The sequence below is a fragment of the Myotis lucifugus genome, unplaced genomic scaffold, assembly GCF_000147115.1.
Source record: "Myotis lucifugus unplaced genomic scaffold, Myoluc2.0 scaffold_581, whole genome shotgun sequence".
Classification (NCBI taxonomy): Eukaryota; Metazoa; Chordata; class Mammalia; order Chiroptera; family Vespertilionidae; genus Myotis; species Myotis lucifugus.
In genome coordinates, this window is record NW_005871629.1 from 325644 (window position 1) to 339900 (window position 14257).

At 38.6% G+C, this 14257-nt stretch overlaps 1 protein-coding gene across 3 annotated transcripts in view; it reads left to right on the forward strand.

The window, feature by feature from the left end:
• Window positions 1-332: 332 nt before the first annotated feature.
• The window catches only part of MAPK8 (mitogen-activated protein kinase 8), a 54659-nt gene continuing 40734 nt past the window's right edge, over window positions 333-14257 (forward strand). For all 3 annotated transcript variants that reach the window (XM_023745781.1, XM_023745780.1, XM_023745779.1), the window contains exons 1-4: window positions 333-503; window positions 6104-6233; window positions 11458-11516; window positions 11606-11744. In XM_023745781.1, the coding sequence (XP_023601549.1) occupies window positions 382-503; window positions 6104-6233; window positions 11458-11516; window positions 11606-11744 (450 nt within the window). In that variant the 5' untranslated portion in view covers window positions 333-381. The remainder of the gene's footprint in view (window positions 504-6103; window positions 6234-11457; window positions 11517-11605; window positions 11745-14257) is intronic.

Here is a 14257-nt window from a genome sequence, read left to right on the forward strand (position 1 = left end):
CTTATAATTTACTTACTTTTTCCAGTTTTCCAGTAAGTTAAGACATGTACTAGTATGCATATTAATACTAATGATTTCTAGATTGGAGATACTGTTTATTCTAGTAAAAATTTTGTGGGTTTTTTTTCCCAATTATCAGTTATTTCCTTAAGTATAGCAGATGCTAACCAGGCTCTGTGATATTTTTTTCTTTCTAAATGTTTTTCTTTAAAGAAGCAGCCCTTTTAACATGCTCTAGAAGTTAATGTTACCTTTAGTGAACGAGTGAGAACTTGAATTTTAAGATTGCATGAATTCATTTTGTTAACAATATATTTTGTTCCGTTTTGCAGCTTCTTGGTGAATTTTTGGATGAAGCCATTAAATTAATTGCTTGCCATCATGAGCAGAAGTAAGCGTGACAGCAATTTTTATAGTGTAGAGATTGGAGATTCTACATTCACAGTCCTGAAACGATATCAGAATTTAAAACCTATAGGCTCAGGAGCTCAAGGAATAGTATGGTAAGTTTTTACTTCCAAAAATTAGGCAAAGAATCATTAACTGCTGTTACTTCTCTTCTCGTAATATAGATACCTTGGTGTAAATGTTTAATTTGCCTCAAAAAATTTAATTAAAACTATATAATTTAAATTAAAGCTGTGACAGTAGTTGTTTTGTTCAGGGATTAATGTTCTTTTTTATTATTCATAAAACACGACCATAAATCAGCACCTCCATCTTCAAGGATAAATTATGATTAAATGCTTGGTTATAAACCGTGTAGAGACAAATATCTGTATCAGGAGAGAATAAGTGGGTGCTGGTTGATCCCATGTGTACATCCATTCCCAGAGTTAATTGTTTATTAAGAAGCTTCACTTAATCATCACTTTCCCACTATAATGAAACTGGAAGTTCAGAAATCTTACTTTACTCTGGGGAATGAAGTCAGCTATATCATCTAACTGTGTTTCAAAACTCTTATGTATTTTTAAAATTTAATTTACAAGTAATTTCTATAAAAGGCCTAGACTTTATATATCAGCATCATTCCTTATAAACTAAGGCAGTCCTACTCATGATTTTAGATCACTAAGTTAGCACAGAACTAGTGTTTGGGGAAATTTTCTAAGCCTCACTCAAGCACAGTTATATCTTCATTACCTCTTCTTGAACCAGATTTGTTTTAGAATCTATTAAAAAATCATGTGTTTATGACCCTGCGATTCTCCCGGTTCTAGAAAAACTCCTGCCCGTATACGTGAAGAGAAATGCATAGGGCTGTTCTCTGCAGCACCGTTTATAAAACAGCATCAATCAACAGATGAATGGGAAAGCGTGATATATTCATACAGTGAAATACTGTACATTTCAAATGAACTAGAGCTATATGCATCAATAAGGACAATCCCAGAAGTTTAGTATTGAATTTAAAAGCAAGATACAGACCATACTTACATTATATATAGTTTTTATATAGTTTAAAATAGGCAAACAGTACCATATGTTTATTGTGCATACGTATGTAGAAAAGTATGAAAACATTCATAAACAGCAAACTCAGGATAGTGCTTAACTGAGAATACAGAGAAAGAAGGGGGCTTTACCTATAACAATATATTTCTTTTAAAAATCAGCCTGGCCAGTGTGGCTCAGTGGTTGAGCATCAACCTATGAACCAGGAGGTCACAGTTTGATTCCCAATTCGATTCCCTGTTGGGGCACATGCCGGGGTTGCAGGCTCGATCCCCAGTAGGAGGCATGCAGGAGGAAGCCGATCACTGATGTTTCTATTTCTCTTTCTCTCTCCCTTCCTCTATGAAATAAATAAAAAACATTTTTTTTAAATCAGAGCAATTATAGTAAGACTAGAGGCCCGGTGCACAAAAATTTGTGCACTCGGGGGGGAGGGGGAGGGGGGGTCCCCCAGCCCGGCCTGTGCCCTCTCGCAGTCTGGGACCCCTCGGGAGATAACGACCTGCTGGCTTAGGCCTGCTCCCGGGTGGCAGAGGGCACGCCCAATCCCTAGGTGCAGCCCCTGGTCAGGCTCAGAGCAGGGCCGATTGGGGAGTTGGGGCGCTGCCCCGTCATGCACAGAGCAGGGCGGATTGGGAGGTTGCGATGCCACCCTCAGTCACGCTCAGGGTAGGGCCGATTGGGGGTTTGGGGCACCGCCCCCTGTCACACTCAGGGCAGGGCCAATGGGGAGGTTATGGCTCTACCCTGTCACACACAGAGCAAGGCCCGTGGAGGGGGGTTGGGGCACTGCCACTGTCACACTCAGGGCAGGGCCGATGGAGAGGTTATGGCTCTACCCTGTCTCACACAGAGCAGGGCCCGTGGGGGGGGGGGGGGTTGGGGCGCCGCACCCTGTCACACACAGAGCAGGGCAGATAGGGAGGTTGTGGCCCCGCCCCCTGTCACTCACAGAGCTGCAGGGCAATCAGGTGGTTTGGGCGCTGCCCCCTGTCACGCTGATCCAGGTGCCGGGAGCCTCGCTGCTCCACTGATCCCGGTGCCGGGAGGCATATTACCCTTTTACTATATAGAATAGAGGCCTGGTGCATGGGTGGGGGCCGGCTGGTTTGCCCTGAAGGGTGTCCTGGATCAGGGTGGGGGTCCCCACTGGGGTGCCTGGCCAGTCTGGGTGAGGGGCTGAGGGCCGTTTTCAGGCTGGCGGGTGACTGAAGCTCCCAACTGCTCCTTTTTTTCTTTTTTTTTTTTTCTATACTAGGCCAGCTTTAGCTCTGAGGCCTCGCTGCTGAAAGCAGGTTTCTGGCCTTTACCTTCTGTATTTGATACAATGTTTCGGTCCGGCTGGCTGAAGTCCGGCTGACTGAAAGCCGGTTTCTGGGGTTTTTTTAGCTTCTATATTTGCACCATAGTTGCTTAGAGTTGCAGCTGAGAGGCCGGCAATTCAGGCAGGGAACGTTGGAGTCCGCAGTCACTGGAGCAAGCAAGCCTCCCTGTTCGCTTCAGTGCATGGCTGCCAGCCGCCGTCTTGGCTGACAGTTAATTTGCATAAGGATATGCTGATTAGCCAATGGGAAGGGTAGTGGTCGTATGCTAATTACCATGTTTCTCTTTTATTAGTGTAGACTAGGGGCCCTGTGCACCGATGGGTTCCCTTGGCCTGGCCTGTGCCCTCTTGCAATTTGGGACCCCTCAAGGGACGTTGGAGAACTGGTTTAGGCCTGATCCCCGCAGGCCAGGCCGAAGGACCGCACCGGTGCACAAATCTAAGCACCAGGCCTCTAGTATGCATATAGGATCTTTGGTTAATCTCTTCCTGCCCTCCCCCTCCCCCTTTCCCTCTGAGATTCATCAGTCTGTTCCATGTTTCCAAGGCCTTTATGTTGAGCATATGCCCCCTGGTAGTCAGTGTGCATCATAGTGAATTGTCAAACGGTCACTTAGGCTTTTATATATATAGAAGAAATTAAAATTAACAAGTTTATGTAATGGGAACACTAACATTTATTCTCTTCTGTATTCTTGAAGTAATATATAATATCAAAAACTAGAAGTTGGGTCATTTTATAAAGCATTTATGGCTGGCTGGTTGTCATTCTAACCAGCTACATTTAACCAACTACAAATTAAAGATAAAGAAAATAGTGTGATAAAGTCAACATGGGAAGTATGCTGAAAGGCAGCCCTTGGTTCAGAATCTAGCTCTATGATTTAATAACTTTGGGACTCATGGCAAATTAATACTTCTAAGCCCGTTTTCTCTCCTAATTTATTAAATTAGAGTTGTGAGGGTTGTATTCTTTATAAATTAGTTAATATTGTTGGAAAATACAGTAATGTTTATGTACCTTCACTTATCCTTTGGTGGGTGTATTTTGAAATTTGTGGACCACTGTTTTGAAAAAATTGCTTTCAAAGGGACCTTAAGCCAACTTAGCCCCATCCTAGCAATAAATATCTTCAAATTTTTGCTTCTTTAATAAAAGATTACTATGAAACAAACATATTAAATAAATTTTAACTCACTGTTGTGTTACTATCAGAATCAACTGAAGAACTTAATTTTTTTAAAGGCATTATTTTGGGCCCCAGTTGGGTCTGGATTGGGACCCCAGGTGTTTCTGATTTGTGCACATTTACTCGGCAGCAATTAGAAGTCTCATTTCCTTGGATATAAAATAGTATAACCTGCTCAGGTATTTTTGAACTTTAGAGTTTGAAATATTATTTTGATTTAGCAGATAAAAATGGATAAGAATGAATTTACTGGTTAATTTTTTTTCTTGAGCAAAATAATATAAAAGATTACATGTTTATTTTATCTTCAGGATTGTAAAGGTCTAATTATTCAAACAGTTTTTATTATGAAACCAAACTCTGAAAGTGTCTACAGAGTTGGCTTTTTCCCTCTCTTTAAATAGGCAGTCTAAGAGGACTAGAAAAGATAAACTCTGTTCAGTGTTTCTGATGAAAGAGAAAGAGTGCAAACAAATGAGGCTTTAATTTGGCAAAATATAGTGCAGTGTTAGCCTTGAATGAACAGTTTCCCAATTACTTCACTCTGCTCCTGGGGAGTGTTCTTTCTCCTTTGTGAGCTGTTGGTGTGCTGCCTGAAGCTACCGTTATAACTGTGTTACAGTCTGATTTAGGTTTACAAGACATTGTCTCCTTCTCAGAAGACTTCATTTCCGAAATAGTCTAAATTTCTAAAAATTTTGCATGACCTCTAATGTTCAATTTTTTTTTTTATTTAGGAGGGATATATCTGTAAATATGACACTTTTTAAGTAAAGACGGTAATACTTATGTATATTTTGGTATGTGCATGTATATACAGGGTGGTGCAAAAGTAGGTTTACAATTGTGAGTACACAAAACATGGAGTTTACTCTTGTATTATTTATTAATTACTGTGATTATTTTCCCTACAAACAACTGTAAGCCTACTTTTGCCCTACTATACATATATACATATATATGTGTGTGTATATATATATATATATATCAATAGTTATAGTATATATAGAATGTACAGATGTGTTTCTTTATGCAGTACCAATTTTTAATGCATATATTTCTGCAATATATTTGATATGGTATGAGAGCTGTAAAACAAATTCAGGTTTCCAGTTAGGTGAGAGCCATTGTAATCGGGAGTATGCTGACTTTCAAATATCGCATAAGCAGAAACAGTCTTTTTTAGTTTATTAGGTGGTCCAATGTGAAGGACATAACTTCATGTCTTAGTCTGCTAGTCTTATCTTAACTTTTTAACTCTCTGGCTTAACTTGGGCAAACCTCTGGCCTTATAGCAGGCAGTGGTAAATCCAAATGACTTTAAAGTTTCTTTTAATTATAATATTCTATAATTTTAAGATATGTTCCTTTATTTGTGCTTGTGTTTCTCTTACCTGTAATATGCGTCAGATGCCATTTGGTCACGGGAGAGGAAGTTATGAAGAGTAATGAGTATGATGTTCTATTTCCCAGAATTTTAGGTGGTTCATTAACAATTATGATGCAGCTTCTGATGGCCTGAAATCTGGAATTCATCATTATAACACCTTGATTTTTAATTCCCCCTCTAAAACAAATTTTAAGGCTTACTTTTCATATAATAATCTTTTGTATAGATACCTCTGTATGTCCCTTCCTCTTTCTGTATTTATTTTGTACCCAAAGAGGATGGAAGTGATACACTTATGTAGAATTCTTCAGAAAATATTTTTGAGTAGAATTTATGACCATGTGTATTCTTTGTTTTCTTTCCCTGGTGGAGGTGCAGGATGAGTGTTCATTTAGGCTTTAAGCTATCTTTTGAACCTGAACACTTAGTAAACATTTGTGCATTGAGTGCCCATTTGTATTATAGGTGAATCTCGGAGGAGCCCAGTGAACAAGCAGAATCTGTCTTCACAGTCACAGTCAGTTGTCTCTTGAGTCCATTTGCATTGTAAGAAGCAGTTAGTACTGTACATTGTTTGGAATGTGCTGCAGTATAAATGGAAGAAACATGGTGACCATCAGAGACTGGAAACTGGTCCAATTGCATTTATCTTTGGAGAACATGAGGCATCTGAATGCGTGTTTTAGAAAATCAGTTTTGCAGATTTTTTATTACATTTTTGTTTTTTAATTTCTATTACAGTGCAGCTTATGATGCCATTCTTGAAAGAAATGTTGCAATCAAGAAGCTAAGCCGGCCATTTCAGAATCAAACCCATGCTAAGCGGGCTTACAGAGAGCTGGTTCTTATGAAATGTGTTAATCACAAAAATGTAAGTGGACATTTTAGAAAGTTTCTTAAGTGTAGATGAAATAAAGATTTGTTCATGAATGTATGAATATCAAAAACTTTAAAAATAGTAGATGTTTTGAATTGTTCTTCTGGATTGAAGCATTGTTTAAAAGGTCTATATTTCACTCTGGCCAGTGTGGCTCAGTTGGTTGGAGCGTCATCCCAATCAGGGCACATACCCAGGTTGCAGGTTCAATACCTGGTCAGCCGCATGTTAGGAGAGGCAGCCTATCGATGTTTCTCTTTCTCCCTCTCTAGCTCTAAAATCAATAAAAGATAAATAAATAAAATGATAAATATATTTAAAGAAATAGAAGGTGTATATATCTATAGTGTGAATTTTTTCTCAACTTCACTATATTAAAAGGAAAACAGCTTCTGAAATTCAGATTGTGTACTTTTCTGACATGAGCAAAAGGACTTTGAAAGAGGCAGGTGTTTTCGAAGGACTCTATTTAGGCTTCATCTCCTCTTCGCTTTAGTTTCTGTCAGCTGCCAGGTCAGGAAACGTTCTGTTGCACATGGACACTGGAGCTTTGTTTACTGACACTGGGTGTAGCCTCAGACCATTTCCCCATCCACTGTCTTCTCTGTAGGTGATGCCATTCTCACTGGTCACCTCATGGTGAGGTTAGACAGTGAACAGAAAGACATTCCGATTCTATTTCCTAATGATTATAAGGACTTAAACATACAACTTTCACTCATGTTGAGAACAAATAGTTACACTTTTTAAAGCTTACATTAAGCATACTGATATTTTATAATTATTTTAATAGAGTGATGTCTCCATGTTGAGAGGAAATAAACTGGGATTGAATTGTGCAAGGAACATTTTTATGAATGACTAAACCTAAAGTACCTGACCGGAGATGTTTTGTGGTGTTTCTCCGAAGGAGCTTATAAAATGTAGTCAGCTCAGCACATTCTGGTTGCAGACAACACAGTTTACTCCATTTTAAGAGTTAACTGTGTGCAAGCCTCTGTGTCACCAAGGGGAAGTTTCATGGAAGTTAAAAATTTAGGCTCCTTATTTGGGGGTTTACAGTGTTAATTTGAAGACAAAACAAATGCATGAGGAGTTAAAGACCTAACAATAAATTTTAACTGTCAAAGTTTAATAGAAGTTTAATTGTGAAATCATGTGGATGAAAAATAAACAAATGCTGAGATTTCAGGAGAGGAAATTGCTGAGCCTTAAGGAAATGGAAAGGCTTTGGGAAGAGTGGACCTAGATAATCTATATATATAAAAGCCTAATATGCAAATTGTCCCTGCGGGAGTTCGATTGGGAGACCGATTGCTCGCTATGACATGTGCTGACCACCAGGGGACGGTGCAGAATGAAGGAAGGCCCTGGCCAGCAGCCAGAAGGCCCCGATCGGTCCTGATCGCTGGCCAGGCCTAGGGACCCTACCCGTGCACGAATTTCATGCTCCAGGCCTCTAGTTCTTAAATAATGGGTAAAAATTGGATTGTTGGAGGAAGTGGACCTCCCAGAGAGGAAAATTAGCATTTAAGAAAAGACACAGAGATGAAGATTAAGGTCAGTGATAGGGAAGTTGTGTCAGCCAGTCTTGTTCTAGGTGGGAGCCAGGCATGTTGCTGGTGGCCTCCCCCACTCAGAGCTGCTTGTGCCCCTGGTAGCCTGTTTCCTGACGGAGGTGGTGTCATTGCCTTAGTTTTGTATTGAGGAGATGGCCGGCTTCTCCTTCCCTTGAGCCTGGCAACTGCACAGAAAGATGGCTCCGTCAACTAAAGGAATGACATGCAAAGTTGGTTGCACATGGTTAATCCTGTAGTGGGGGTAGCGCAGATCCATCCATGCAGTAACCTTGCCACCTAGAACAGTGCTGCCACAGAGGAGGTGCTAAACGTATTTGTTCAGTGAACAAATGTTAAGTAAAGACAAGGAGTCCTGGCCAGGTCGTTAGGTTAGAGTGTTGTCCCGTACACTGCAAGGTCGCAGGTTCAATTCCCAGTCAGGGCACGAATGGGAGGCAACTAATCGATATTTCTTTCTCACATAGATGTTTCTCTCTCTTCCCTTCCTCTCTCTCTAAAGAAAAAAAAAAAGCAGTAAAAACATATCCCCAGGTGAGGATTTAAAAAAAGTAAATAAAAGGAAACAGGAATGGTAATGGAATTTTTTTTACTCTGTAATGGGTGGATGTTTGGCCTTTTCAACATTTTCATGTTCTGCACAAATCATCTCTTTATTGGTCTCAACCTCTCTGGCTTTCCCCAGTCACTTCTTTAGTTTTTTTTGTTTGTTTTGTTTTTAGTGTGGTAAAGTACATATAACATGAAACCTAGCATCTTACCCATTTTTAAGTGGTATTAACTACATTCATGTGATTATGCATTTCCCACTCTTTTCATAGATGGTTTTGAGTTTCTTTTTCACTTATCTTTGAACACACTTTAACCTAGAGCACAGCACTGCATGCCTGGGTGCACCCTCCAAGAGGAATGGGCATGTCATTTTCTCTTCACTGTGGACATCATACCCCCCTGTGCGGAAGCCACTCACCACGTAACTTACATTGGCTAACAAGTTACTCTTTATTACAGGCCTGCTAACACATCACATCTCCTGTTTTTTACTTTCCCTTTTTTTTGTGTTTTTTGTTGTTTTTTTTTTGGAGAATAAGTCTAGTAGTTTCTGTTTGTCCCTATTAAATTTCCCCTGTGAAATCTGGCTCTGCCTGGACTGCGGGCTGGCTTGCTTTGTTCGGACTTTTACTTGGCTTCGTGTCCCCATTCTGCTCAGGAGGGCTTCCTGGTCCCTGGTTAGTTCATTAGCAGCCTTGGGTCTGCTGAGAAAATTACATGTCTAACTAAAAATCACCTAGCTCTCCCCAATTCTTCATCTTATTTACATGGGGATTATTATTGGGGACATTTTTTTTAAATGCCTTTTTTAAAATCTTCATATAATATATCAAGATGCATTTCTCTGATTTACTACTGTTGTCCTTTGTTACTGTGTTTTTATTCACAAAAGAAGATAAAGTTTCTCAATGAATTTCACCTGCTCCTGCTCCAGTTCCTTCTCTCACAGTAGTCATATGCCACACACTCCATCAGTCCTTGACTTTGTTTGGCTGTCTAGTTTATGATTGATATAATCTCCCTTTTGAAAAATCAGACAACTGTTTCAGTCCTTTTTTGTAACATCTTTACTGAGATACAGTTTATACAGCATACTACTCATCCATTTAATCTGAGTAAGTCAGTGGTTTTTAGTTTGCTCACTGATGTGTGTGACTTTTCCTTCCCTCAAAAAGAAACCGTATGTCCTATGGCTCTCATTTCCCCATTTCCACCCCCTCGGCTCTGAACAAACACTGGTCCCCTTTCTGTCTCTGTAGTCCTTTCATCTTTAACACCTCTCGTCCACTCTAGAATTTCCCAGATCTTAGTAAGAACAGTGTTAGTATTTGTCCAAGTCTCCAAGTGTGCAGTTCAACTGGTTAGGAGCCTTGAGTTCATTTAGAGCAGCTAAATGTTTCCTATCAGCACCTCCCCCTATCATAAATATGTTTTACCCTTTCTGGTTTGAAAATTTTCTGAATTTATTTACTGAACAAATATTTTAACGCCTTCATTAAGCAAAGCTTTATGCTTAGATGAATAACATAGATTCTGCCCTAATAATAATAAGTTTATGCCTAGAAGAACATTCTTGCCCCTAAGTATAATTGTCAGCAAACATTTTTAAAATGTATGCCAGGTGTCTTTCTCTGTGCCAGGCCTATAAAGGGAATAAGGCTCAGCTCTTCCTAACAAGGATCCTGGTGTGGCTGGGACAAGGCTGTTGTGAAAATAAGACTACACAACAGTGTGTTAAGTGCCATAATAACATGTAGGACACTATGGGGACAAAGTAGAGAGAAAATCCAGCTCTCTCAAGGACAAGGGGTTGTCAGACTCTACAAAAAGAGGTCTATCTTGAAGGTAACAAAGTTCAGTAGGTAAATGACAAGCATATGAAGCAGTATGTTTAAAGGCATTTAAAGTTTTTAAAATGGTTACTTTAGTATGGCCAAAGTATCAAGTTAGGGAACCTCGTGTTAGTCATTATATGAATTAGGATATTAGAGTCCTCGGCCTGTGTAGTAGCACAAAGAATGAAAAGAAGAGGCTGAAGTTCAGACTGACAATGCAATGGATAACATTGTTTAAAGTATTTATTACAGTGCAAATATTGAAAAACGAGTAAAACAAAATCACTCTGAGTCTTCTATTGTAAAAGAGAAGGCACTCTGGAAAAGTACGGAGTTCGAGTACAAATAACGAGTTCAATGTTATATTATTTGTGAGACTTCCTTGTGAAGTTGCAATGTATATCTGAGACTCGTGAGCTAAGCAAGGACTCTTAGTTCATATTTGGAAATTACCCACATAGAGATGTTTGGAGAAAATACCATAGGTAATGACACTCTGGGAAAGGTACAGATAGAGAAAAGAGGCCGATAGAAGAACAGTGGGAAAGAGGCCTGCCGGTGGACAGGCCAGTGAAATATGCTGGGACTGAGTGTAGCTGGGAAGGTGCAGAATTCTGAAAAACTGGGGGCAAAGGCTGAGATTATATAGAGGTTCTGAGTTGGCTATAAACGAGCATAAGAGATTTCAGATTTGCCTTCAAATCATGTTGAGGATTGTATAGCATAGTGTTCATTTTGGAATGCATTATGTGGAGGTCTTCTGTTATAATTTTTTAAAGACTTGTTTTTTCAAGAAAGTTTTCAGCTCATAGCAAAATTGAGTGGAAGGTACAAAAATTTTCCATATAGCTCCTGCCCCCCCCCCCCCCGCAGCCTCCCCCATTATCAGCATCGCCACCAGAGTGGTACAGTTGTTACAAGCAGTGAACCTACACTGACACATCCATATCACCCAAAAAAAGCCCGTAGCTTACATTGGGGTTCACTCTTGGTGTTACACATTCTGTGGGTTTGGACAGATGTATAATGACATGTGTCCACCTTTATTGTATCACACAGTATTTTCACTGCCCTGAAGCTCCTCTGTGTTCTGGCTCCCTCTCTATCCCCAGCCCCTGGCCATAAAGTTTTAATTACACAAAAGAAAAGAGATTACTTGAGCTTAGAAAATAAGATTTAGAAAATTTTAAACTGTGGATTTTTTTAACTCATGTAGCAATTTCTAATTTTTTAATCTCTTTGCTTTTGCTGCAGATAATTGGCCTTTTGAATGTTTTCACACCACAGAAATCACTAGAAGAATTTCAAGATGTGTAAGTGTGATAATTAAAATTTGATGTTAGTGCCTAATTGTTAGATTGTTGCTGTACACTTTAGCTGTCATCTTTTTTCACCCATGAAGTTACATAGTCATGGAGCTCATGGATGCAAATCTTTGCCAAGTGATTCAGATGGAACTGGATCATGAAAGAATGTCCTACCTTCTCTATCAGATGCTGTGTGGAATCAAGCACCTTCACTCTGCTGGAATTATTCATCGGGTTAGTAGAAACTACTATCATCATAATCTATTTTTATCCATTGAGGTGAAATTCATATAACAGAAGAGTAATCATCTTAAAGTGTACAATTCAGTGACATTTAGTACATTCACAAAATGTGAAGCCACCACCCATATCAATTGCTCCAAAAGAAAACCTCATACCCATGAAGTAGTCACTCCTCATTCCCTCTTTCCCAGCCCCCAGGCATCATACCAGTCTGCTTTCTGTGTCTATACACTTACCTCTTCTGGATTTTATATACTTGGAATTGTACAATTATGTGACCTTTGTGTCCAGCTTCTTTGACTTAGCATAATGTTTTCAAGTTTATCCATGTTGTAGCATGTATCAATAGTTCATTCTTTTTTATGACTAATATTCTGTTTTATGTATTTACCACACTTTGTTCATGGATAAACATTTGGGTTATTTCTAAGTTTTAGCTTTGTGGATAACACTGCTATGGACATTCATGTACAAGTATTTATTTGAGTTCTTGTTTTCAATTCTTTCAATTCTACCTAGGAGTGGAATTGCTGAGTCATATGGTAAACCTATATTTAACTTTCTAAGGAACCACCAAACTGTATTCCATAGTGGCTACACCATTTTACATTCCTAGTAACAATTTATGACTGAGAATCCAATTTCTTTAAATCTTTGCCAATGTTTACTGACTTTTTTATTCTAACCCTCCTAGTGCATATGAACTGGTATTTTATTGTGGTTTTTATTTGCATTTCCCTAATGACTAATGATGTTGAGCATCTTTATATGTGCTTGTTGGCCATGTGCATACCTTTGTGGGAGGAATTTCTAGTCAAGTCCTTGGCCCATTTTTTAATTAGGTTGTTTTGCTTTTTATTATTGAGTTGTAGGTGTTCCTTATATATTTCAGATACTGGACCCTTATCAGATATGTGATTTAGAAATATTTTCTCCCATTTTATATGTTGTCTTTTCACTTTCTTGATATCCTTTGGCAAAAGTTTTTAATTTTCATGAAATTCAGTTTATTTTGTCTTTGGTTGTGTGTTCTTTTGGTGTCATATATAGGAATCCATTGTCAAATGCAAAATCATTAAGATTTACACTTAGGTTTTCTTCTCAGAGTTGTATAGTTTTAACTCTTATGTTTAGGTCTTTGACCCATTTTGAGTTGATTTTTATATATTAAATGTATAATATGCTTGTGGAAATCCAGTTGTTCCAGCACTTGATTTAAGGGATTATTGTTTCCCAGTTGAATGGTCTTGGCCTCCTTGTTGAAAATTGACCATATATTGTTTTATCTGGACTCTTAGTGCTCTTCCATTGATCTGTGTATCTCTGTCCTTATACCAGTACCACATTATTTTGATTGCTGTAAGTTTTAAAATGGGAAAGTGGGAATCCTTTAACTTTATTCTTTTTTTTTTTCAACATCATTTTGACTATTCAGAACCCCTTGTAATTTTGTATGAATTTGAGTATCAGCTTTTCCATTTCTGCAGGAAAGGCTATTGGAATTTTTATAAGGATTTCATTGAATCTAAAGATTGGGTAGTTTTGCCATCTTAACTATATTTAATATTCCAGTTCATGAACACAGGGTGTCTTTCCATTTACTTAGATTATATTAGTCTTAGTTGGGCTCCATAACAAAATACTATAGACTGTATGGCTTAAACAACAGAAATTTGTTTTCTCACAGTTTTGGAGGCTAGAAGTCCATGCATGACTAGCAAATTCAGTTTTTGGTGATACCTCTCTTCCTGGCTTGTGCCAAAGAGGGGGTGTTGGGGGGCATGTGCACAAGCTCTGGTATTTTTTACAAAGACACCAGTTATTTTGGATTAGAGCCCCATCTTTATGACCTCATTTAAAAACTTAATTACCTTCATACGGGACCTATATCCAGATACAGCCACACAGGGGTTAGGGCTTCCACATGTGAATTTGGGGTTGGGGAGACACAGTTCAGTCTATAACAGTGATGGCGAACCTATGACGCGTGTCAGGGGTGACACACGAACTCATTTTTTTGGTTGATTTTTCTTTGTTAAATGGCATTTAAATATATAAAATAAATATCAAAAATATAAGTCTTTGTTTTACTATGGTTGCAGATATCAAAAAATTTCTATATGTGACATGGCACCAGAGTTAAGTTAGGGTTTTTCAAAATGCTGACACGCCGAGCTCAAAAGGTTCGCCATCACTGGTCTGTAACATAGTTCTTCTTAAATCTCAGCAGTGTTTTACAGTTTTCCGTGTGCAAGTCTTTCACCTCATTAGTGAAATTTTTCTCTAGGTATTTTTTATTTTGGAAGCTAGTATAAATGAAATTATTTTCTTAGTTTTTAATTTGTTCATTGCTAGTGTATAGAAACACAGCTGGTCTTTGTGTATTGATGTAGCTTTGCTTAATTCATTCAAATATAGTGGAGATTTTTTTTTTTTTTTACAATTTTCTATTTGTAAGATCATCTCATTTGCACAATTGTTTGACTTCTTTCTTTCCGATTTGT